Source organism: Anguilla rostrata, chromosome 4, assembly GCF_018555375.3.
Source record: "Anguilla rostrata isolate EN2019 chromosome 4, ASM1855537v3, whole genome shotgun sequence".
Lineage (NCBI taxonomy): Eukaryota > Metazoa > Chordata > Actinopteri > Anguilliformes > Anguillidae > Anguilla > Anguilla rostrata.
The window spans coordinates 24,512,746-24,539,680 of record NC_057936.1 but is presented as its reverse complement, the minus strand read 5'-3'; the positions used below and the strand labels follow the sequence as shown (position 1 = coordinate 24,539,680).

Below are 26,935 nucleotides of genomic sequence, written 5' to 3'. Positions count from 1 at the left end.
GCGCATTACTCGTGAGTAGATGACTTGAAAGCCAGCCTTATGTAGATATTTAGGAATATTTTGAACATAGATGAAATGGCCCGTCTCTGATCATTATTGGAAGTAGGTCACTCAGAATAAATACTAGAAGCCACCTCCACTTCAAAGAGCTGGTGATGATCATTGATGGCATAGTGGCTCTTTGCTTCTGCAATGATTCTAAAACAAGTGCATCACTTACATGGGCTTAAAAGTACTGAAAACAGAACAATGAAAAACCATTAAGGATCTGAGTGAGCATTGGTTTCAAGATGGTTCAACAGTCCCAGCTATAGAAGAGGCCTTGATGGTCTTCAAACCCATCTGGGAAAAGTCAATTGGGTGAGAAAAAAATCAATGCAACGACTCAAAGAATAATTTGAGAGCAGTCTGGTCACAGGTGGATGAGTGCATGCAGGTCAATGAGAGACTACTGGTAGGCCCTGGGCTACAAGCCTGCAGCTGGGTGTAATGAGGTGAGAAACCTCAGAGTATCGGAACTGCAGGGTGGGGCTGTTTCTTCTTCACAGCATCAGCAGTTCCTGTTTTGCCTTAATCCTTCTGAGAAATATTGAGCAAATCTTGCGAATATCAAGCTTTTGTAAGAAAGTGAACGTGATGCCATCCAAACAGCAAATACCCCCTTGCAAAATCTCAGTAATGCATCATTGCTGCTGTAGTGACTAGCATTGCACAGTGAAAAGCATTGCACCTTAAGATTAAGACATGACTCTTCTTCCTTTTCTTTTTTTCAAAATGTTGCCCAAGGCTTCATGTATGATATTACAAAAGTGACACAGCTTTCTGACTGAATTTGGAAAAATAAAATAACAATTGTTACAATTATGTAATTATAGGTATAATGTTGCAATTAGTTTATGATCATTATTTTATTAACTTGAAGCCAAATTTAATTTAAGCCATTGATTGCCAAAGAGTCAGCACAGCTTATTTCCAAGGCTTAAATTGGCTGCTGAGTTTGAAAGAAATCCCAAAAACCAGCAGAGACTGCAGCCGTCCAGGACCCCCTGCTCTAAATATATGTTTTAAGAAGGGTACACTCATGAGATGTCACAGTGATGTTCTGGGTGCTGGGGAACATCAGAGAGAAAAGTTTTTTGCCTTCAGACTGTCAATGTCGGGCCCCAAATTGGGTGTGGCCAACCTTCAGAGATGCTGAAGAACTTCCTTCCCCATCGAATGTAGATGTGAAAACATCTGCAGTGACTGGCAGTAAGGGGAATGGCAACGAGCAACCAGCAGCAAGTGTAGGAGGGAGCCGTGCTGGGAGCTACAGGTGAGTCAACTACTCTACCTTTACTCACATCAGCACTGGCTAGGAGAGGTGCTTTGCTAGACGTTTGCCAGATGTATTTAGTCCAAAGTGCTTTTGTCTGTAAATAATTAAATGATTGGTTTTTCTGTTTTTCTTTTTCCAATATTTTAATTCTAATGGCATTGTTGCAAATAGTAAAAGCTTGTATTTTATTTGCACTACTGCTACAACTAATAATCCTACTATATATTGTAGTTATTGTAATAATTACATTTCTGAGAAGCCATAGTTCATAGTAGAAGCTGGGATGTAAGACTCCATAAGCTAGTTATAATTTTGAACTTTGATTTGCCAAATATGCAATTTGCATGATCAATTTGGGATAATTTCATGTTCATCCAGTATGGTCATATAATTTTGAAATGTGCCTGTTTTTTTTTTTTTGCTGAACTTTATTCTTTTGCTTCCACTGATACATTTTCATGCTCATAAGTGGGGAAGGTTCTTATTCCAATAATTGCAATTAAATGCGCCCTCCATGTTTTGATGTACATTTAAATCCTTTCTTGGGGTCAGAAGATAAAAACAAGCTTTTACATGAGTCTTTACCATCTAAACTGCAAATTCCCCAGAAATAGTCAGCTCCTCCCTAAGGAGTCTATTTTCAGATGTATGGTAATTATAGCTACATCTACTGCCTTGTGGTTAAAATGATATTTAAAGGGGCACATGAGCAGGCAGTGATGACACATTTGCCACACGTGTGGGGCATTTTGGGAGACTAATAACAATAAATAAAAACCATGAGGAGCCAATAACAAGTCAGTACAAAATTAATAAGCTTGTACTGAGAGCAAATGTGATTACAGGAAGTCACCTATTGTTCTTACTAGATTAGCCTAAAAGCATATACCCGTAAATATTTATTAGGAGTTCTGATATCAGGCACCATAACTTACAGGGAAGTATGCAGATAAATGCACATTAACATCCTGAGGGGATTTAACAAGGGAGACCACAATTTAAGAAAGATAAGTCTGCATGTTTTTAATTAATGTGAAAAGTAGGGGTTAACTTTCATACAGCCCAGGGTATGTGAGATCACTGCTTTTATTACGTCAAGAAGCCGACGGCTTTGGCAGATTTAACTAACTTGAAGGCAGAATAATTTTGGTACTGGAATATCTCCCTTATATATAAATATAACTCATTGCCAAAAGCTCTGGGATAGAGTATCCAGCTAAATCACAGGTACAAAAGCAAATGTGAAGAAGAAGAAATTCTATTAGTGGTAACAATATTTAAACAAATGGACTTGTGCCTGTCTTCCACAACATAATTATTTTTAGTAAAATCTCCACAAAACAAATTCCATTTATGGTGTAAATATCACAATGTCCTTGAAGTTTTTGACATTTTTTTTCACATTTACTTGCTAGTTACATGAGTCGATTTATTGGCATCAAACCTAAATACTTAGGTCTTCAGTGTTTCAGATATAACCTTGACTGCAGGTACAGAGTGACAGACATGCTTCAGACCATTGGTCTCATATTCACATGCATCGCTGTCTGCTGCAGGTGTGTTCATGCTCAAGAGGAGTCTCTCAGCTCAGACCGGGAACAGAGTGATAGCCTGAGTCTAAAGTCTCATCCATCCCAGGAGTGTCACCTTCTCGCCGCTGTGCTCATGGAGGTCTTGCAGTCTCTGAGCTCGCCCAGCCCCTGCCCCCACCTGTACGGCTCCGGGAACGTCAGCGTGGTCCGGGAGCACTACAACTGGACCGGCCGGCTGCAGAACCGGCCGTCGGAGAGAGGCGGCATGGGGGCCACCAAGGCCTGCTTCCTCCTCATCAGCGTCTGCATCATGGCGGAGAACCTGCTGGTGCTGCTGGCCGTGCTCTTCCGCGTCCGCCTGCGGCACCGCTGGGTCTACATCTGCATTGCCAACATCACCCTCAGCGACCTGCTGACGGGCGGCGCCTACGTGCTCAACCTGTGCATGTCCGGCAGCAGGACCTTCCGCCTGAGCCCCGCCCTCTGGCTCTTCCGCGAGGGGGTGCTGTTCGTGGCGCTGGCCGCCTCTATCTTCAGCTTGCTCCTGATCGCCGTGGAGAGGTACGCCACCATGATGAAGCCCCTGCACCAGAAGTCCGCCAGGAAGACCTGCCGCATCTACGGCCTGGTGGCCCTGTGCTGGCTCCTGGCCTTCGCCATCGGCTTCCTCCCCTTGCTGGGCTGGAACTGCGTGTGCCAGCTGGAGAGCTGCTCCACCCTCCTGCCGCTGTACTCCAAGAGCTACATCCTCTTCTCCCTGGTCATTTTCTTCATCATCCTGCTGGCCATCGGGGTGCTCTACGGCGCCATCTACTGGCACGTGAGGGGCAGCACGGAGATGGGCTCCACGCGCAGCCGGACCCGCTCTCTGAGGCTCCTGAAGACGGTCATCTCCATCGTGGGGGCCTTCATGGTGTGCTGGGGGCCCCTCTTCATCCTGCTGCTGGTGGACTTCTTCTGTGAGTCGCGCAGCTGCGGCCCCCTCTACAGTGCGGACTGGGTCATCGCCATGGCGGTGCTCAACTCCGCCCTCAACCCTGTGATCTATGCGCTGGGCAGCGCCGAGCTGCGGCAGGCCATCGCCAGCCTGCTGTTCTGCTGCTGCGTGAAGGCTGGCCTGTGCGACCCGGCCAGCTTCGCGTCCAAGGAGACGAGCAGCACCTCCGGGGGCTCGCACCGGCAGAACAGCCTGCGGAACAGCTTCAACCGCGTGCGGAGCATGAGCACCAGCCCCACGCCCCCCCGCAAGGCCAAGAAACCCCGCCTCAGCTCCACCACATCCTGCCTGTCTGTGTCGATCGATTAGACCACAGAAACCAGGCGTGTCTCCCGGGCCAACCGCGCCCTTGCAGCTCCACCCCGCAAGCTCCTCGTTGTTCCTTCCTCTGCGTGACACCCTCCACCGTTCCGTATTTGTTTTTTTTCTGGGTATTTTTTTTGTTTTTGTCTCTTTTTTCCGAGCTATCCACAAGACTAACAGCTGAGGCAGAATCATGGTGTCACAAGCCCAGGCGCGCACGCACACACACACACACACACGCACATACACACACATGCACACAGAGATACAGGCATACACACACGCACACACACACACACACACATGCACATACACACACATGCACACAGAGATACAGGCATACACACACGCACACACACTGCTGTAATATATTATTGCCTGCAAAAGGGGAAGGAAAAATGAAATAACAAATCTTATGGAATCTAATATCTGGAGGCCATACTGTTATGTCCGAAGGTTCAGTATTCTTATTCTTGTCAGAGTTGAATGTGCAATAAAGTAATGTGAATTAAAATAAATATATTCTGGAAAAGGGATTCTGTTTTAAAAAGTAGTTTCTTTTGATTAATACCTACAGAGCTTATTTCAGCTGTATTAGTTGTGCTTGACAAATATGTTTTAAAAAACTGAATAGATTTATATATTGAGTGACAGAGTTATATGTTGTAAAATGTTGCTTTCCTGTACTTATTAAAGGTTCTTGATACCTTTTTACTATATTTTTAAATACAGTTTTTGTTAGCGCTGATTATCGTTAAGAATACAGTGGTATCTTGAAAAAACTGAATTGAGATGACATATTGTAAAATGTCGCTTTACTATACTTATGTTTCATTGATATTAAAGAAATATTAATTTCATATTTTGGCCATTGTACAGTATGTTCCTATTGTTTAAATAAGTCATAGTTAGTAAATAAATCAAGTGAGCTTTTTAAAAAATATCAAGGCAATATACCATATAAATTCCACTTGATTCTGTTTCTATAAGACTGAAAATAAAATGATTTTGCAGGACTGACAGGCTCTTTCCTGCAATTTCCTGATACACTAATCATCCACAAGGTGGAGCTTTTCTGTCTTCAGAAGGTGTGTGACCGTTGGCTGTGTGCGATCTTTAAAACACACTGCTGCGACCTACGCTATCAGCCTGGGACAAGCTCAGAGAAGTTCGTGCTCTCCTCCGAAGTTCCCCTTATTAACATGGTCGAGCTTCACACTTCACTGGTATGGGAGTTCACAGTTCGGGCTTGCACAGACACGAGTCTCATGAAGACACTTCCTGTGAGATTTAAATGAACTTGCGGGTGCCTCAACAGCCAGTGGGGGCTGCTGGTGCTGCAATGCTGTAACCCCAACAGACTCCAACTCTCTCAATCCTGGGCGGTACTAGAGCCAGTTATGTGTCACCCCGTGGGGCTGATGTCAACTCTGGCACAGCCTGGATTTGATATCAGACCATGGGGCTCATTCATCCACTGGAGCAGCGCCTTTACAGGATGAGCTACCCAGCAGCCCCAAAAACGGCATTCTTAAGAAATGCCATAACTATCTCCAATGACAACATAGTCTACAAAGCTATTTATTTTTCACTGACAGCTCAGTGGATAATGACTCAAACGACAGTATCATATATGAAAGCAACAGGGGTAACTCTAGTGCCTTTAAGATTGCACTTGACGCATGGTCTTGTTTCTCAATGCAATACCAACTCCTTTTTTTTTGCCTGTTCTAGTTCACAGTAATCCTAGATCTTACATTGTTGCTTTAAAGGGAGATCACATTTGTGTGTTTACGGTGCACACCAGAAACTTGAAACGGTGTCTCCACAGGGCATACAGTAAGCATTTGATAAATTCCATCATTAGAAGTACCTGGCTGAAATGAAATACCTGTGGATTGAAAAGAGGAGGAGGAGGAGGAGGGTGAGGGCTGGGGGGGGGGTTCCCCTTCAGCCCTCCCCCCAGTCTGAGACCTCTCCACGCTGACGTAGCCGCTTCTCATTCTGTCGTCCGGTGGGAACAAAGACACCTTTGTGAGGCGCGCTCCTCACCTGTCGCAGCTTTCCTCTCCCCTCTCACCTCTCTCCCTCTCCTCAGGTGACTCTCCCTGTCAGAAGTTATCCCCACATCCATTACACCTGCCTTCCATGCACCCGATCCACTTAAGTCACTTCCTGTAGTGCCAGGGCTGACTGGGGGAGAACTGTACTTTCGCTACACCCAGCCTCCAGATCAGAGGAACGCCTCCCCTAGTCGGCAAGAGTCAAAATCTTATTCTAAAGCATTAGCCATTAGCCTTAGAGGAGCATATAAGAAAGGGAATCACAGGGGGAGGAGGTGTCATACACGAAAGTCAACTGCAACAGTAAACATGCCTTAAGCCCCACAGCCCTAGATTGCCGAGGATTCATCACTCGCCTAACTGAGCCAGTGAGGGTTCACTATTGCCCTGTGTTGAAAATGGGAAAATGATCACATGACCAGGAGTGACACGGCACACAAATTTCCAGCAATAATGTGCTGCAGAGACACGGTAGTGGCCGGCTCTGGGACGCAAATGAGGCATACGGTGTTTTTTCCCGGTCCCTGCAGTTGATTGATAACTCTGAGCTGATGGGGGGTGGGAGGAAGACGGATGGCCTCTGTATGAAATGCTTGCTCTGACAGACTTGCCGAGGATGCCAAAACGGAGCGTCTCTGCCGCAGGACTTAGAAAAGAGACTAAGTTAACGAGACACCCTTCAAAACAGAACGTATCGATCAGTTTGTTTTCCTCCATCAGGCCAAGGTCACGCCGGTAAGCAGAGAGGTTACATGGCTAATCTCCGCAGCTCATTAAATGAGCGCGTCGTCTGAGCTGCAGCGACGACGGCCGAACAAAATCCACCCGCCGCCGCCTTTGAAGCGAGGTCCTCCTTCGGTGTCTCTTACAGTCGTGTTTACGGCAGAACGAGCGATTAGAAGTGTGCTCCCTCTGCCTGGAACTCCTGCTTTTTCCTTTTCTTTTCTTTTTCTTTTTTTTTTTAGCCGTGAGTGGGGATAAGCCTCCCAGACGTAGCGCTGGCTAGGCTCCAGACCCGGTGCATGATGAAAAGCAAGGACAAATTCCAGGGTTTATTAGCTGACAGCCGAGCTATTTGTCCTCTTGCATTTGGCATGCTAGGGGCTGATCCACGCAAGGCGTCTCTCTCGCACAACGAGTGCTTTCTCTGCTCTAATTGAAGTGCAGTGGGTTAATAGCCATTGCGTGCAGACAAGGCTGTGCCCTCTCTAATTACTCTTCGTCGCCCTCAGGTGTTGAAACAGACAGCTAATGATGTATTGCACGAGGCCGGGCTCCAGCTGAAGGAGGGGGCCAGCCCCCTTCCCACCTGGCTCTCAGTACATTACCCTCCACATTACCTGCCCATTACTTACCGAGCGTGCAGTTGCATAACATTAACAAATAACAGACACTTTTAAAGGCGAGTGAGAATCATGTCTCTATGCACGCAATGGACAGCACAGGCTGTGGATGTTGATGTAGTTTGCACTGTACATACGTATAGCCAGTGGCTATTAGCCACGTAAGTCAACATCCAGAGTGTATTCACATAACCTGAGAAATTGAAACGTTGCGGGAAAAATGAGATTGCAAGCAATCGGGGAAGCCATTTCCAGCTAGCTTAACTATGGTCTTGCAACTTACACAGACTCTTACACAAGAGGCTCGTAGACAGCCCAGTCAGTCTTGTTCAGGAGACTCGGGAGGCTTGTAACTTATGAGGAATTTCCGCTTTGTTTCCTTCCTAAAAACTTGAAATTTGGCATCATCACTTTGTTTAGAAAGGACCAAACAAGAAACAAAGAAAATACTCATTAATCACTAGGTCCCCTTAAAGGTGGGGAAAATTATTTTTTTCGAACAGACACAGAAACCTAGAAATCATCTTCCAACCGACACATACAAGAGGCGTGGTCCCAACGAGCAAGCTTTATTTGCATTCAAGACTCTTTTTTCAGACATTAAACAGTTGCACCTGGATGAAAGAATCCAACCTTGGAGGCCTGGACAGAAGATTAAATTGTGTTGCATCTTGCTCCATTTCAGCATTAGGATGATTTGTACTGGGGTGTGCATGCAGACAGACACCGAACTCCAGCTCAAAGCTGGGCCCAGGTCAAAGTGGCTGGGGTGGGTGGGGGGGTTGGGGGGGGGGTGGGGCTATGGGGCTGCTACTGGTGATCTATGATTATGGAAAAATGTCACTGAAGCTGTCATCACCAGTAACCTAGCAACAGCAGCCATGAATCTCTCACAGGAACATCAGTGGGTGCCAACATTTATGTACATAGGGTATTAATTATGTACAGTGTATCTTAATACAGATGACTTGCATGCATGTACATTCTTTTTTATTTTCAACTTATTTATATCATTATATTTAAAAGTAAAATGAGCCATACATTTATTTGCACTTTTTGTGCAAATCTATTGATGCTGCAACAATTATGACAAAGTACAGTATCTCATTTAAAAATCTTAAAGCAGATATGGAGGATCAACCAAAAGCACTGAATGTGCTTTTCATTATAATACAGTTATAGGACAGAAGAACCATTTTTAAATAATATTAAGCTTAATTCAGAGACAGATATTTAAGCAGGACATTAGTTAAAATTTGCAGTGATTCTGATGAATTCTTTCCCCAGATGATTTGCCAGTAATACATGATTTTGGGCAGGCATTTTAGACGATGACCTGGAAGGACCCTAAGGAGCTTGACGGGGTGGCGATTACTCACGCCACAGGTCACTGGAAGAGAAGTTTGCTTTGCTGCTCAGCTGGTGTTTCTCAGCTTAAATCAATTATAAAACCTGCACGCAGCCAGGGCCTGGACCAAGAGGACATTGATTCAATATAAGCCACTGGCAACAAAGGAAAACTGAGTGAAACAAGGCAGCCAAGACATGTCAGCCCTGCAATACATCAGAGGAACAAAGCAGGTACTCGACATCGCCATAGAAACCCTAAAAAAAAGGCTAGATGAAGGTCTGGCGCTAACATATTTATCAATCTGCTTATTGTGACTATTATGGGATGACATTTGCACATAATGGTACACATAATCTTGAATTAAAGCAATTGAGGATTTCATACATGTTAGGGGCTGGGCGGGGGCGGGGGGGCGGGGGGAGGGCATGGAAAGAACAGAAAAGCTGTATAGTGTGACATGGGACTCCACCCTCCCCTTGTACTCTATTTGTTTCACTGGCTCAGTTTGAGGAACCAGTCATCTATTCTCACAGGCAGCCCAAGCGATAGTATCAGTGAGTTTCAGAACAACAAAAATGTTCAGCAACCAGCAATTTCCAAACCATTTGGGCTGCTCTTCTTAGGGAAAAGAGAAACAAAAAATGAGTCAATTCAAAAATCAATTGTTTTCATTTCACAGAGAGTAGAGCCCTAGAGACAGGTTTCCAGTTTGTAATGGATTTTGAGGCAGACGTCTGTTGAACATTCAAATTTGCTGACCAGGTTTTACAATAATCTCTCCAAGGTTAAAAATGATATCACTGAAAAAGTTATACAATTGAAAGAAAGGCCTTCTGCAATCAATAATTCTGATGTACAGAAATGAGAATCGCTTGCGATAAAGTGCACTTATCCCTCTGCATAAACAAGGCAGGCAGCATGTGAAGTATGTCTGAAGCTGACCAATGCAATAATAATATTCATTTGATTTCCGTGGTATTTGTACTTTGCATATTTTGTGCTATGTTGTGCCATGCTTTGCACTGCGCTTTTGCTTTTGGCTTTGGTGTATTGTTTTAAGAGTGAACAGATGTCCAGAATTCACAACAACAAACTAATCATGCCCATAATTTGCTAATTGAGTCATTACTCGTGACTAAAGCACAAGCTAAATAATATTTTCAAGTTCAGCTGAGGCAGTATAAAGAAGGCCCAATATGAAATATTACTGTCATAATTCACTCTCCATTACATTATCTCATGGGGATCATGAAAACGCATAGAAAATATTCATATCTTAGGTGACGTCAATGGGCAGATAGTTCATGCATTTCACATAAGCTGTCACTTTTAGGCTGCGATGCCAAGTTTGTATATATTTGTGTCCTTGGTTCAGGTACTGAGAACAGAAAAGATACAGTGACAGTACAATGATGAAATAAACTTGAGGTTTGACTGCATCAGCATGTAGCCTGTTGAATGTACTGAAATAGGCTTGGCTGGAATGAACATATACAACCAGAAACTATAGCCTGGGATAAAATCAAATGCTGCCCTTCCATATCTGACAAATAAACATGCAAATTCATACGATTTTCCAAAGAAAATAACGCCCCAAAAGAACAACATGAATAGAGATCAGGAGGTCGAGTTTAGAAAATGACATCATAAGGTCTGCTGCGTGCTGATTTGAAGGTGATGAGGTAATGGCACCTATTGGGCTCCACTCCTGTTCCTGCTGAACTGAGCCAGTATTCAATAGACACACTGATACCAGTTCAGTAGGCACGGGAGGTCACAGCCCTGACCGCAACATCGCCCCCCGTGTCCCACAATGCACTGCGCTGAGCCAGGGGCCTGATGGAACTGAGGACATGAACATCTCACACACTGCATATGTCCTGAGACAATTTTCCATCACAGTTGTACCGTAATTACAGGGAGCAGATTAATTCAGCGACTGGAGGGAGAATTTGGGCACTGATACTGGTGGATCATTAATGGGCTGATGTATCAATGGACAGGCAGAATAAAGCGCATAGGGATAAAATGTGGTATAAGATGAAATATAGATGTGTCTGTCTGTAGCGCCTCATCTGTTTGCATGACAGGCTTCATATGTCTCACTCATAGACATTGAGTTGTGGTGGTCGCCTTAACCCTTCCTTGTGTCTGCGATCTTCTCTCTCAGTCTCTCTCTCTCTCTCTCTCTCTCTTTCTCTCTCTCTTTGTAGAAGAAAAATACAGACAAGGCCACACACACACAGACACAGACACAAACACAGACACATATACACAATAGAACAAAAAAAAAAAACGGAGACCCGCTAGTGAAGCATTAGGGGAAAGCCCAGTGTACGTGGCTCCCCTCTCAGTGCTGAGAGTGAGGAGAGACTGAGCCCTGCCTTCGCCACATAAATCAGTCTGACCCTGTTCATTGTCAAAGCTACGCACTCAACCAGGTGAACTGGAACTCTGCGTGCCTCGACTGGCTTGACATTTTGAGAACATTCCACAGCTCACTTTTTTTTTCTCTCAGTTGCTTTATAGGCAACCTGCTACTCTGCACTGCTGACTCCATACCCAGAGTACGTGGTCTTCATTCCTCACCATTATTTTCCTTTTCCGTCGTCTTCCAAGTGGGAGGGGTCTGCATTCCCATACACGCTCTTTACATCCTATTAACTGTTTCACCTCAGGCACTGAACTTAGCCACTGTGAACAATATATTAAAGGGATCAATGCTCGACAATTAGCTAAGCTCTGTGCCTTTTGAAAGCGACTGGGCTATAGGATGCTCTGTGCATGGTGTGGTGGAATGTCTCTGTCGGGGTAACCATGTACACGACAGCTCTTGATGTTTCCTCTGTGACACGTGTGTTGTCCAGTGGATCATGGTGTTTCCCAGTCAAGCATGCATGAAAATTAGATGCGCTCAGTAAATTTCCTTTTTTTTCCTCCCTCAATGCTAAATCACAGACATCTTGCAGGCCTTTTGCATACTGTTCCCTTATGCTGACATTTTAACCACCTCCATTCATTCTGTGAAGCTGAAAGCCCAACAAATGCAGGGTCAGTTTTGCCTCGCTGATCAGTTTCAGATGGTGCGTTCCAGTAAAATATTCCCGCAGGTCATTCAGCATTCCTCTAGATGATAAACGATATTTCCCAAAAACATGATATGGTGCGTAAGCTTCGAGAGTCTTCAACTCATGGAATTTTCACCCTAGGAAGCAACCAGTAGACTCAAGAAGATAAGAATTTAAAAGACTTTTTGAACAGCTGAAGTATGACCCTGGTTTGAGATTTTACAAAATAACAGATTCAGATTTTGTTCGCAAAAAAACCTAAAATAAGCAGGTAACTTAACGACCTCTACGTGACTACGTCAACGTGACTTAGTTGAGCCCTTAGACACTCCCACTAACATACAGAACAGAAGGTAATAATTCTTCACTGGAGGTGCATTTTCTCCACTTCTTAATGGTGAGGCAACTGAACCATTAACTGATGGGGACACTGGTGGGAAGAATACACATGAGGATGGCCATAAAGCTGTGACAGAGTGGAAATCCCTGGCAATGTGATTTTTGTTTCTGTTTTTGCACCAAATCACGGTGCCAGGAACCCTCCCTGCCGCAGCCAGACTGGTAGCTCACTCTCTGCTGCAGATGTTCCCCAGCTGCAGTCCAGCTGTGGCTCAGGCCTGCCCCCTCCCTGCAGGGAAAAGAGAGAGAAATCCTCAGAGCCTCTGCAAGGAAGGGGATACACCCACCCAAACATGAAAAAGGTATAGGCCAGCAAACATCATCTTAATAAAACATCACAACATGGGTCCATACAGCTCTCTGTCTGTCTGCAGTCTCTAAAAGAACTTCATAGGCGCTGGACAAACTTGCATTTGTATTTTAAAAAAAACAAAAAAAAAACAGCAAATGTTGATGTTACTAGTTGGAAAATACAGATGCATCAGGGTAACTTATTTAAAAATTTTGCAGTGGAAAGGGAAAAAAAGTCTGGTTATGCAACGCGATGGCTTCAGCAACGGTGCTGGCTGTGTGAGCTTCATTTTGTTGGCTATTGTGAGGATCCCTGTTGAAACACGGTATGCCTCCATGTGCTTTGGGGCAAATCTATTCTCTGAATGCAGTTTAAGGGCTAACATACTGGATGGCTCTCAGACAAAATATTTGATAATGAGCAATGGATTATGTCTCTTAAAGAAAGGAAGACATACATTTCTGTGACAGGTATAACATTCAATTTAAGACTCATACCATTTTACACCCTATTTTTAATATATATTTAATATATTTAATGTTGCCTTGATAAGTAAGCTTAGGCTTTCCAGAATGCAACATAAGACGACTTTCACTAATTTCACCTGAGAAGAATTCTGAAACCATCAACCATGGTAAAAACACAAAGTAAAGCTGTTTTCAACAGTATAGTAATAGTAGTAGTAGTTGTTGTTGATTATGTTCTTGCTGCTGTTGTTTGCATTTCTCTGTGGGTCATTTCTAGGGTCACCCGCATAGTGGTTCCAGAATGGCAAAATTGTTTACAATTGCGTGGGCTCTGAGTTGAAATGCAGCTGAACGAACAGTGAAAGATATCATTATGAGCAAACTTTAAAAGCACACTAGTCCCATAAGTACAATTTGGAATCATTAAACACAATAATAAAATAACAGTGCTTGCTATCCACTAAAATAGACTTTTTGTAAGAAATGAGCAACAACAGATATGCATCCTTTATGCCATAGCTGGGATAATGTCTCTCCCACCTCCCTCTTTCTCTGATGTGTGAATTTTTCTTTCTCAAAAAACCCACAGCCCAAATCTTTGCTCAACAAAGTGTGCTTCTATTTCATTGGATGAAAGGACACAGTCCAAGGAATCTCCCAGTCCAGGGGATATTAGCATATGCTTATTTGTATTAGCCTGTTATTATGCATATTAACAGTTATTGTCTGAATTTGTAATTGCTATTTTTTGAACATGAACATCAATAATATTATTATTTGCAGGTATTGGAGATGTAATAAGCATGATCGTTTATAACACTTCTAACATATTCATGAGTTTCACCCATATATTTTCATAGCATGTGAAGAAACTGAATGCCCTTGTGTCTTTTCTGCAGGAAATTACTCAAATCCTTTAGGATATGTAATAATATTCCTTTAACAGGACCCTACAGTGTACAAGATTTCCAGTAGGGGAAAATATTCATGTTCAGCTCTAGCTCTTATTTGACATGTATATTCTTCCAATACCCCCCCCCCCCCAGCTGAAGAGTAAATAAACATGTATGCTTTTAATTCAGGAGGGAGGGCTGGCAGAACTTTTGGTGGGGGGCGGAAAGACATGAGAAAGAGGGTGAAGGGGAGCCAGATGTCCACTGGAGAGACAGAGAGAGAGAGAGAGAGAGAGAGAGAGAGTGGAAGAGAGCAAGAGATAGACAGACAGACTGACAGAGAGAGAGAGGGAGTGGAAGAGAGCAAGAGATAGACAGACAGACTGACAGAGAGAGAGAGAGAGAGAGAAAGAGAAAGAGGTAGTGCAGGGTGAACCCTTCGAATTTCTGTTTTAATCTGTCATGTGTGCTGAAGAAAATGCTCCTCTGTTGAAGATATATATATATATATATATATATATATATATATATATATATATATATATAGTATGTGTGTGTGTGTGTGTGTGTATGTGTGTGTGTGTGTGTGTGAAATGACTCTGGAACATGGCACATTTTTGCAATGATAATGATACAGAACTGTGGAGCTGAGAACCTATCCAGTTTGGCACAGGAAGTGATGAAATTTTTCTGTGAATGGATCAGGAAAAATATTACCATTTATCAAGATAAGACAAAAGGTGTGTTAAAATTCTGTAATTTCCTTTTACGAGTAACAAATAAATATCTTGAAATTAGACCCCCATTTATTTAAATTACAAATAATTCAGATTCCGCTATCATAGAAAAATTCCAATTTGCTCAATGTGCGATTTAAATAGTTTTGTTTTTTTGTGGTTATTTTATCTAATTTAGGAAAGATGTATTTAAAAAAATCTCTCAACGATAGCTATCATTGGCAAAAAATTGACAGTTAATTAATGGAGATAATCTTTTATAAAATAGAAGTGAATTTAACTGGTCTTGGCTTTGAACATATGAACATATGAATGAGCAAGAGACAATTGAACAAGTATGTTCAGTTTGAACAGATTTCCACCCAATTTTTCTATTTTGTTTATGCACAAATGATGCTATGATTACTATTGATATGTTCTCAACACATTCATCTATTTAAACCAAATAAAAAAAAACCCAAAACATTTTACTTTAGTGGTAAGGAATTCTAAAAGCAATATCTCTCAGTGTTGCTACAAAATGTCACTTTTTACATAGTTATAATTATGCTTATCTACTAGCATACCTTATATTTGAGCATTAGTGTTGTTCATGCTATACGTCAACATTTTTATTAGTATGTCATACATGCTTTTTCATCCTTTTATGAATTATTGATCTATGGTCTGAGGTAAAATATGTATTTTCACCACTAGAATTTAGATGTTAGCTACCATGGTACCCCAAACGAAAACATATGCCCACATTTTTCCCATAAAATCTGTTTTTGTTCTTAATGGAATGAGTATGAACCAAGCACAGAGACCAGAAAATCAATACGCTTTGAAGAACACTTTTGTAGAGCACTAATAAAAATAGTTCTGTTCGCTTTGAAGGTTCTGAATGTACCTGTTCTGAAGAGGTAGTGGTGTTTGATTTAAGCAGGGGCCAAGCACAAAAAACAGAGAATGGGCACTAAAACAGGTTGACAGGGTACTGTGATGGTTAGGTAACTGGGCTTGTAATCAGCCAGTGTTTGATTACCAGCAGGGAAACTGCCATTGTACCCTTGAGCAAAACACTTCAGCACTTCAGTAAATATTGAATATAAATGGATTGCATGTAAAAACAAATGAACGGCCCAGGTCACCCTGGATAAGTCTCTGTTGAAGGCCTAATTGTAATGTGATGCATTGCAATATATTGTAAAGAAACTGAGGACTATTGTAAAGAGTCTGAGGACAAATACAAAGGATTAATACAGAAAGAATGAGTACTCTTTTGAGGCCTCGTAGACAAACGGAGAAAGAGTGCGGATACAGATTTTAGTCAATAAAAACATCCGGTTCAAGTTCTCTAATGTCAGTTATGTTCAGGTTCTCTAATGTCAGTTATGTTCAAGTTCTCTAATGTCAGTTATGTTCAGGTTCTCTAATGTCAGTTATGTTCAAGTTCTCTAATGTCAATTATGTTCAAGTTCTCTAATGTCAGTTATGTTCAGGTTCTCTAATGTCAGATATGTTCAGGTTCTCTAATGTCAGTTATGTTCAGGTTCTCTAATGTCAGTTATGTTCAGGTTTTCTCGTGTGAGTTGTGTTACTGAGGGCCACATTAAGGGCTTGAACTCAATCTGTGCACATTCAGCTGTGAGGCCAGTTCTGAGCTGAAGTCCAGTTGATACCGGGAGTCTGACATTATGCGCTGGCTGAACTTCTGCAGGATCGCTCAGTCATCATTGTTTTTTAGCACTGCCATTACAAAACGTTATCGCGGCCTTTTCTGGCAGACCAATCCTTTCAGACGCAAAAGCTTTCCTATCTCCCCTGGCGGCAGAGAGCTCTTCCCCCGGATGGCGGGGACGAGTCCCAGGAGGCGGGATCGGTTTTCAGAGTAAACTGCGAGGTGGAGGAATTAGACGCAATGACGTCAGGCTCTCACCAGAGAGCGGTTCTCACACAGCGGCCACTGTTTGGAGCTGCACAAACAGGGGGAGACAGCATTTTAATCAAAGCTAAATATTTCAGAGGAACGTTATCCAGCTCCTCCTTTTGCACCCAGGGTACTGAACTGGCAAGCGGCTGTGGTCTTTGAGCACAGGTGTCACTTACTTACAGCTTGCTACAAAACCGCCGGACTCCCACCTCTTCACTCACAGCAGTTCACTGCGTAGATCCAACAAGGCCCTGACACATCAATTGCGCTGATCTTCTCATACAACGAACGACTACGTGTAAATAACAGTGGTCTCTGTACGGTATAGGAATGTATAAGGCTGTCTCAGAGTTCTGGAGACAGAATCATAATTGGAATAGTCACTTTGCCTGAAAAGTCCCAACACTGCACGTAGGCAGTAACGTAAGCTTCACCCATATATCCACAATGGCGCCTCCAACGTGCAGAGCCGAAAACCAAGGGCCCACCTCAAACGGGACAGGTCTGCTAGCTGTAGCGAGAGAGGAAGTATGGCCGCTACCCACCGGATGCGGTCCGGCCTACAGGAGCAGTTGGCAGAACCGCGCAGCGGACCCTGGAGAGAAGGCAGCCCGCGGCTCACGTGTTTGTTCTGGCCCCAGTGCATGCAGGTATTATGGAGCCGCGCAGCATTAGAAAGTCACTAGCGCCGCTAATAATGACCAGGCATTAATTAGCACAGCATTAATAAGCCACCGAACGGGAAACACCTACGTTCCCCCAGTGACTCTAATTTAAAATGTACAAGAGTGTAAAAGAAAAAACACCCACATCCCCCAAGTTCATTTAAAATGGACAGGAGTGTAAAAGATCCCTTCCTGACCATTCCCCCCCTCTCCTCCATTCCCCTTGTTACTGCTGTTTTTTTTTCAGAATCAGTGACTCAAAAGTGACAAGGTGCCAATTCAGCTCTGGAAATCAAAAAGAACATACAGTATTAACCTTTGTACATGGAACAAAGTGAAACAAAATAAATTTACCTGTGCCTCAAAAGATGTCAACAAGAATTAGGCCTCCTTTTTTTAGGGAAAACAATTTGCGTTGCTTGGTTCACATCAGTAATTTAAAATTTGACATATACTTTGTGGCACAGAGAATTAGCAAATATAATGAAAAACCGGTCTTGGTGACTCAGGATTGGTGACTTGATCTCGACGGACTTTTTTTTCTCTGCTTTTCTCACGAAGGGGAAAGGGGACTGCAGCTGCACTACGGAATTCTTTATCTGACCACTTAGCTTTGCGAACATGATCCATTACAATAAACAGGGGAACAGCAACATTAGCGCTGTCAGGCCCGATCTGATTCCAGACTCCGGTAGCTTGGATAATTGCTGTAGCTTCTGATCTGGCCAAAAAGAGAGCGAGAGTGAGAGCGTGAGGCCGAAAGTGGTCACACGGACACGGTGGTGGCCATCGACCAGTTAGGGAAAAACAAACGACCTGCAAATGACGGTGTCAAAAACGGCAGCGAGCGATTAGCGAATCACAACCGAGGCTCATTTCTGATGCACGGTCAGCGAAGGCAGAGTGGTAGAAAACATTTTGCGGCGGGCGGGGAGGCAAAGATATTGACCCGTGGGGTTCACGACCCCGGCGATCGTGAGGCGATTGCACATTCTCGGCATTAAATCTTCCACACATTTCAAGTGCTCCTCCATGACAGATGTCTCCTGTTAGCGCAGTGTAGGAGCAGCACATCACAGGGGCTTCACAGCCTGATTATTCAGCGATTCGTGAAATTACAGCGCTGAACACGTCCCAGATGTCGCAGGAATGCCAAGTCCGGTGTTCAACCAGCGTACTGGTCCATGGTGTGCGCTTCGTGCACTTTCACGGCGCGGTTAAAAACGTTTCATGTAGCCCGGTTATTCACCAAAAAGAGTTTGTATCTCTTGACATTCCACCCGATGAAGAAAGGGTTTATAAGCTCCTGCAGTAAACCTAATTTAATTGTGTAGGATAAACAGTGGTAGGGGGGAAGGGAGGGCTGTGTGGAGCCGAAGCCAGACTGCGAGTCTGGAAATAACTAAAAGGCTATTTTATGGGCCTTTCTTGCCTTCCTCGTTCTCATGCATGTGTGTGATTACATTCACAGTACCGGACTAACAAACAAAGCTGTTTATTGCTTGGGCAGTAGGAAAAAGCTCAGGCACAGAGGATCCATCAAAGGAACCCCCGCTTATGTGTGTTGCTTACACGCGTTTGGTCATTTCCACCGGTAACACACCCATTTCTGCTACACTGCGGCAGCTGGCTGACGCTTAACCAGTAAAACCACTGAGAAAATTCCAAATGCTGTCTATACTGTGATACCCAGGCCCTCTCTGGGTGAAACTGAGGACAACACACATGCGCATACACACACACGTGCATGCACACACAATCAGATACACTCAGACACACACACACACTCACAGACACACAAGCGCATGTACACATACACATACACACTCAGACACACACACACACACACACGCATGCACACACACACATACACACACGCACAGCTGCCTCCGACATTGGCTGTTTCCTCAGCATCGTACACAATGAAACCTCGAATGATATAAGCTGGGGCCGGTGTTTCAGCGGCAACGCCCAAAGCCTCACCACAGCACAGAGTACTAGAGTCTATCCAACGATCACCCCCCAACTTTCAACAAGACCCCGGCATCGCCATAACTACCCTTATCACCCACAATAATACAGACCATTCTTAGTTTTGCCCCCCGGACCCTCAAAAACTGGGGGTTTCCCCACACCCCTTAGCTGAATTCAAATGAAGTATTTTAAAGACAGAAGCATGGATGCCCCTGTTTCCTCCACCCTCTGGGACAATGATTCATGGCCATCAGCAGTGTAGGCTAACCAAAAGATTCCCACAAAATTTAGTTATCTAAAAACCTAGACGTGAAGTTAAGATTGACACAAGGCACTTCAAGGGAAAGATCATGGCGTTCTAGCGCGCGGTACAAAGAAACAATGGGTCAACTGATACACAAGCACCTGTATGTGTCTCACAGCAGGTGTTCAAGCAATGCCTCTGTCTTTCAATTTTACACACAATTTAACAGCTTAATGATTTAACCCTTTCAGTGGCAGCACTTGGTAAAAACAAACAAACAAACAAACTAATAAAGAAAAACCACTCCTCTTTGTCTCCTTCCACCTCACAATGTACCTCAGTAGGTACATTAAAAAAAAACATTTTCTGATGGATCGCAACATTACATTATAATTTCATTAGAAGCTGCCAGTGATATCCAATAGCTGTGCGAATCTGGTTTCCTCAGACACATTACGCATTCTCTAAGCTTGTTTATTCTGATGCACAGCTGTGTTCTGGATGAATGTGAGAAGCTCTCACAAGCAGTTAAAAATCTCATCAGCAAAAGCCGCAGAGCACCCAGGAAATCCCGCGAATAGCCGAGAAACTGCACTTTGAAGTTTACTGCCTGAGCTGAACAGAAAATCTGCCTGCGCAGAGTTACAGCGGAGAGATGGAGAAATCCAAAAAAGAAAAAGAAAAGAAAAAACGGGAAGAAAGTGCCCAAACGTACCCTGTCTGCTGATGAAGAGTGGCTGAGCGCTGCACAGTTCAGATGAGGATACTGGGAGGGAGGCGCAGGGGGTCCACTCTGGGGGTGATCGAAAAGGAGGCGCGAGGTGTGTGGCACTTCCCATCCGTCACTGCCGCTCCTCTCCGCGAGCGCGCGGAGAGGCGCCGGAGTCTGCCCGCGCTCATCTCCTCTCCTTTCCTCTCCTCCTCCTCTCCTCGCCCCTGCTCCCTCCCTCCCTCCCTCCCCTGCGCAGCGAGCTGGGAGGGGAGTGGTCAGGTGTGGTAGTCGCAACCGGGGCGCCAGTCGGTTCTGAACCAGTTTCAGCTCTCGCCCCCGATGAGTCACCCTCGGAAATGCTCCACAGCCCCGTCCGCAAACTGCAGACCACAGAGAACAAAAAAGAAGAGAGGGAGTCTGGGAAAGAGTGACAAGAGGGAAAGAGGGAGGGAAAGAGTGTGAGTGAGTGGGAGAGAGAGAGAGAGAGAGAGTGAGAGAAAGAGAGAGAGACTTTTAGCCAGCCCTCCTAAGGGATATGAAGCTATGGAATCAGTCTTGCCCTCTCTTTACTTCCCTCTTTCTCGCGCTCTTTTTTCTACCCCTGGGCCCCGTTGAGACTCCTTTATTGTGGCAATTGCATTAGCCTTTAGCCAGAGAGGAATGGTTCTTAGTGTCTAATGCATGCTCAATCCCCCCCTCCTCCCTTTCTCTCCCTCTCTCTTTCTCTTTTTTCTATCAATCTCACACACACACACACACACACACACACCTCACTCACTTTTCTGCTTTTCTTCTTTTCTGAGTTATTCCTTAAAGGGGCAATGTCTCCTTTTTGTTCCACGCCCAAGGTTAAGCCACTCCAGATACCATTTTTGGTATGCAGGTTCAGAGCATTGCATCTGTCTGCATCTTCCCTCGGTTTTTTCTGTGCTATCACATGCACCCAATGCAGATTAAAACCATAGGCATCTGCAGGGGCCTTTTGAAATCTGTATTAGTTTTAAATTTGCCTAACTCCCCAGCATTCATTTAATCAAACATGGTCCCAGGCCAATGTATTTTCAAACATTAATAAAGACACCTTATGACACTTCCATATGTCATCAAAGAAGACTTAGAGCTAAAATGCCTAAGAACACTGTTAGGAAAAAATGTTTGGCAAAGGACAAGATTGAAGGTTTTTAATAAATATTTAAACGTTAAAACCCAAATAGGAGTCGCCTCAGTTAAGAAAATCAATAGGAAAGTCAACTTTCAGATCCAGTCTGAGTACTTGTGAAGCTAATTAGAAAACACTGCCCTAAGCAAGTGATTCTTCGAATGATAATTGCCAGCGTTCTAAAATAAATGTCACTAAACTGTGCCACAGTCATCGGTTTATCCTGTCAGCATCCGACTATTAAACAGCAGCTGGTCCTGGAAATGACGTAATACGTCAGAAGGGCAAAAGAGCAGGCTGTGCGCTGAAAATCTTTTTTATATATATATAAAGGCTGTGTGCTGCCACTGAGAACAGGCCGGATTTTCCAGCATAAAGCACACCTACGTCACCTATATATGCCTCCCGTCTAATCGTGCAGTCCATTGCAGTCATGTCACCGGCAACAAAACCATAAGGAGAAGCTCCCCTGAACTTCTATTCTGGGGACATGAAAGGCATTAGTGACTAATAGTGTGAGTCCAAATAAAATGTGAGGGTGAGCATCTGGAGTCAGCCTCACACCGCTCTTGGGCCCTGGTGTTAAAAGCTGTCGGCTCGCCACTGGAAGGTACTCTAAGGATGAGCTGTTTAACGAGACAGCATAAAAGTGTCACATGATTCAAACTTGTGAGCTGGGAGAGCTGCAATTACTCCACAGGAACCCCTCTGTCGTACAGCTTTGACCCAGAGGGACACAAAAACACGTTGCTCTCATCTTATTACCGCAACAACTTTAGCAATTCATAACATGTTCATGGAACGATGGAGGAAGAAGAAAAAAAGTGTAATATATGTGGAGTCAATGCAAATCGTAGAAATTTGCTCTGTATCAACAGTTTGAAAAATGGATTTTAATATTATTTTTATTGAATCTTTGGAAAGAAGCTCTTTTGTTGCACTTCAGAAGAGCGTCCATCAGCTGGATGAAAAAGAAAGGTATTTGCATAGTTGGATGTGGACACAGATCAGAATGTTGTTTAATATAAAGCAGGTTTTTGAGACAGGTCCAAGATCATATTTCCATTCAAATCTGGATAAATACATTGTGTCAACATGGTTCATACAAGCTATGGTCAGTTGAACAAACAGTACGGTATTAAGATGTTACCCATCAGATTAAATTCATACTTGTCTCATTCATTGGAGCGGGACGGGCATGAAAACAGTGCAAGCGTAACAACGTCGTAATTGAAGTGCAGATGGAAAAAACTGAAGGTTAAGAATGGCAGCGGTACACAGAAGCTATATTGTTTTTTTTCCATAAATCATTTTGTTGTTCCCCTTTCAGCACACAAGACAGCTTTGAGAAGAGAGCACTCCTGCACTCATGAATGAATGTGAGGCCCTGGGTATTTTAAAAAAATGTGTTATTTATTTATCCACGGCTGCAGCATTAATAATTTCCAGCCCTGGGCGCTAGCTTAGCCGTGAGGAGCGCCCTTTCTTTGTCAGGGTGGCCTGCGGGCACAGCGGCAAGGCTGGCATGCATGTCGCTGTGCTGGGCAGGGAACCCACGCACAAGGGCGCCGCTCCACGCGGGCGATGGGCAGTCACGCGGCATGTGGCAGACACCCAGCCCCGCTGCCCACGCCCCACAAGAATCCCGCTTTTCATGCTGAAAGGAGGGAGGCCCTTAATCTCGGATAATATGTCAGGATATCTGTCTTCTGCATTAACGCACGTGTTTGGGGGTGTGTGCTTGTGTCATATGGATTATGTACTGTATTGCCAGCTTTGACAAACATTCCGACTTCAGTTTATTATTATTTTTTCTGGAGAAACAGAAATATCAGCTCAAAATGAAACTGATTGTGGAGGTACTCAGGGGAGCGAAACTACTAAATAACATGAGGATGGTTCTTGGAATGACCCTCATGATAAATCAGCAGTTCCCAGATGTTAGAAGCGATTATTCACAGGCAAGTACGGAGCAGTCAAGCTTCGCGAAAACAAAGAATACTTCTTTTTCTCGCACAAAGACGTGTGTGCTTCCTAAATCTGCAAGAATTTAACCTCAAGCCATTAAAGCAGAGGAGTATAGAACACTTGGGGAGTGGGGGAGGCAACTCCAGTGTACAGCCAAAATAATTATCATTTTCCCTTCATTTGTTCTTGGAGTCCTGCTGTTTTTACTACAAGGTCCTACACACCCTCGGCACGTGGGAGGACCGAGGAGAGACTTTGAAGAAAGCCATATTCTGCGTGTGGCCTAATCCTGCTGGTCAAATTTGAGCTGAAGTGTCGGAAGCACTGGATAAAACTCACACTTTCCTCCATTGCCCCGCTGAATGAAAATAGAAGCACCGACTCAAGTTAATGGTTAAAATGAGGAACCAGATCATGTGGAGGTCAGGAGGAGAAAGTCATAATAATCGTCCTACAGAACCCCTGGTGTCTGTCACTGTGGTGTATTTGTAGAGGTGAGTCATCAACAGAGTGTTATGTATATGTAGGCCGTATTCATACAGTGCAGTCCATAAGTATGGCTGCAGCGACACGTTTGCTGTTTTGGCTCTGTACTCCAGCACAGTGGATTTGAAATGAAACAATGAATGTCAAGTGCAGACAGTTGGCTTCAATTTCAGGATATTTACATCTCTATTGGATGATCTGTGTGGGAAGTACAGCCCTTTTTTCATGCATAGATAAACATGCAGCCTATACGTGTTTCATGTTTTTGAGAAAGTGTGTTTATAGGAGTGTTAAAATGTATGCTTGGAGCTGTTTGAAGAACATAAAAACTGATTATCTGAAAAAATATACTTGTATGATGTATTGCTGCTATGCCGCATCATCAGATTCTTATTGGTTCATCGTTCACATTTTCAATGATATGAGCAAACCATTTATATCCTTTCAAAGTACAGTGCTGCTATACAGTGTGTATTATTTAGTCCTTCTGAAGGAGTCACAGATCATACCATCATCTACAGTCCATGTTTCTTTCCTATTATACAGTTTTGTGTATGTATGACAAACACAAAAAGATATCTTGGAAAGTGTCCAATTAAAAACAGCTGAAATCTTCAGACCCTAGGAGACGTTCCCTGGTTTGCCCTCTCAGCCTTCTGAAATATTGTTGCGATACAAGCTTGCTAAGTATGTGGGACATTAAAAACACAAGAGAAAAGAGTCACTATAGAAAAGATAGATACTAATAATTTTAGACATTTAGCAGATGCTCATATCCAGAGTGACTTAAACAGCTTTTATTTTAACGTGGTATGCACTTACACAGCTGGATATATTCTGAAGCAATTCATGCTAAGTATCTCGCTCAAGGGTACAACGGCAGCGCTCCACCTGAGAACTGAATGTACAGCTTTGGAGTTGCAAGCCCGGCTCCCCAACCATCACGCTACATTGCAAACCTTTCTGTGAGAACCGCTTAATAAAATGACACCGTTGGACAGCTCTAGCTATGTGTTAAATAAATGTTTGTGTGCAGTGTACTAGATAACATACCAAACACTCCAGCTCATCCCTGAGAATGTTCAGAAAAACATATTAGCCTAAACTAAAATCAGTGGCTATGAGCCAATAAACAAGGCGATTTAGGCGATTCTAAGAAGATTGCATCGACCGATCAGCATACTGTAGCTGGCGGTAGATATTAGCAGGCACTGAAACTGATGTGTGTTTGGAACCTTTAATTGATCTATCATGACATTTTATCCTGATATCAATAATGCTAAGAATGCCAATCTGCTAATAAAAGCAGTTTGGAAAAATGAGTTTCGGGCATTTGTGAGTGTGACTGTAGCCGTGGCGTGGATCACATCGACCTGTGTACAGACTTTGCTCATCATCTTCACCAAAGCGATGTAAAAGAATTCGAGGATCCTGGGATTGAGCCCCTGTGTTTGAAGCACAGCTGTAAGCACGGGGCTTGCGCCGGACATATGGCTGCCGACGCACAGCAGAGGCCGAGCCAAGACCACAGAGACAGGTGGCGCGGTAGCCCCACCGGCGCTGCTGCACCCGCAGGCTCTCATGTGACGGAACGTGCCTCGCCCTGGAGGGACGCGATGTTCCCACTGTGGTGCGCCGTGATTCCGGCTTCCTCCGCGGCGACAGGCCTGCATTTTAACGTGCACGTCAGAATGGTATTCACCTTCAGGCTGCACCACAGACAGAGCCTGACATGAGCTACTTCATCATTCCCCCGACCACATTCATCACCATCCGAAACTCCACTGCAGCAAACACGCTCGAAAAGAAATAAAGGAGAAATTCTCCTTTCGAGAACTGAAATTAACGAGAATTTAATAAGGCCATGGGTCTGCGATCCAAAAGAAGGCACTAAAACAGCTAGAAGAAACCGGCCTGGTCAACAGATCACAGGGAATCAAACACAGGAACCAAAGGCTTTGGAGGAATCAGACACAACACAGCCTGCTGATTATATCACTATGTCACTTTGAAGTTTAACCTCTTAAAAACACACGCACTTTCTTTTTCCACATTTAAAAATGTAGTACAACATTTATATCACATCCATATTTTCTGTTTATTGCTTATAATGTATTCTTTTTTCTTTCACAATGGATAAAACAAAAAAATGGATACATTTACAAGCTGACAAACCTTATGTCTCAACTCACAAATCAAAGTCCTGTTTGCAGCACAGCAGCCACGCCCCTCCTATCAGAAATCTGTAATCCGCAGTCCTCTGATTTGTGAAGGTCACAGAGGCCACGGCAGCCACAGCTAACATCCTGTTCTCACAAAGAGTTATATTACATAATAATATTTAAGTTGCATTGTTCCTGTGATTGCCAGAGACCCACGTTCTTCGGGAATGTCCGAAACCACAGAATTACTGCATCACTGAAAGTAGCACGGTTTCTTCATTTCCTGGGCACAGCGTACATACAGTTCATGGAGTTTCATCTTCAGGCCACAAGACCAGGAAGTTATGTTGAACTCTCTAATATCATAAGTGGCTCAGAACCTGATTTATGGTGTATGTTACTAACCCACAAAATATGTAATCTACATTTTGGGAACCATCATCACTTTAATTATTAGGTCATATGTAGGTTACTGAACTACAGCCTAATACTTTCTGTTTTGGCATTGCTTTATCGTATTTAATTTGTAACGAACAACAGCTTGATTTACGTGTTTTGATACATACAGTTCATATGCAAATATAACCTAGTTTATATAATGACACAATGATCTTTATGAAGAAAAAGCCACAAAAAGACCATTTACAAGCAAACAACAACATATAGAAATATGAAACACAGAAAGTAAAGGAAAAACAATGAAAAATAAAACAAGACCAGGTCAAAACCTAGCATATGGCTTGACCGGCCGACCAATGGTGTAACTTCATCACTCAGTCACTCAGTCACTCAGTCAAAGGCATTCGCGTTTGTAGGGCTGGCCCCGCTGTTGCGGTCCAGCCAAAAATGATAAAAAGTAACAACAGTAAAGCTTTACTCTTAATGCGTGT

The 26,935-nt window shown here is 43.6% G+C and overlaps 1 protein-coding gene and 1 long non-coding RNA gene across 2 annotated transcripts; one reads left to right on the top strand and one right to left on the bottom strand.

Annotated features, from left to right (window-relative positions):
* The first annotated feature begins 1,158 nt into the window (after positions 1 to 1,158).
* s1pr4 (sphingosine-1-phosphate receptor 4) lies at positions 1,159 to 5,166 on the top strand. The gene is made up of 2 exons (XM_064331689.1): positions 1,159 to 1,315; positions 2,875 to 5,166. Exon 2 carries the CDS (start codon positions 2,984 to 2,986, stop codon positions 4,154 to 4,156), a length of 1,173 nt encoding a protein of 390 aa, XP_064187759.1. The 5' UTR covers positions 1,159 to 1,315; positions 2,875 to 2,983; the 3' UTR covers positions 4,157 to 5,166.
* Positions 5,167 to 8,105: 2,939 nt separating this feature from the next.
* On the bottom strand, positions 8,106 to 20,458 carry LOC135252982 (uncharacterized). The gene is made up of 2 exons (XR_010329502.1): positions 20,274 to 20,458; positions 8,106 to 12,603 (listed from the first exon to the last, which is right to left on the bottom strand). It is a non-coding gene; the product is annotated as an uncharacterized LOC135252982 (long non-coding RNA).
* Between the last annotated feature and the right edge of the window lie 6,477 nt (positions 20,459 to 26,935).

What these genes read in the sequence shown, in the direction of transcription:
- s1pr4 (XM_064331689.1), top strand. Translation starts at nt 2,984, where the DNA reads ATGGAGGTCTTGCAGTCTCTGAGCTCGCCCAGCCCCTGCCCCCACCTG.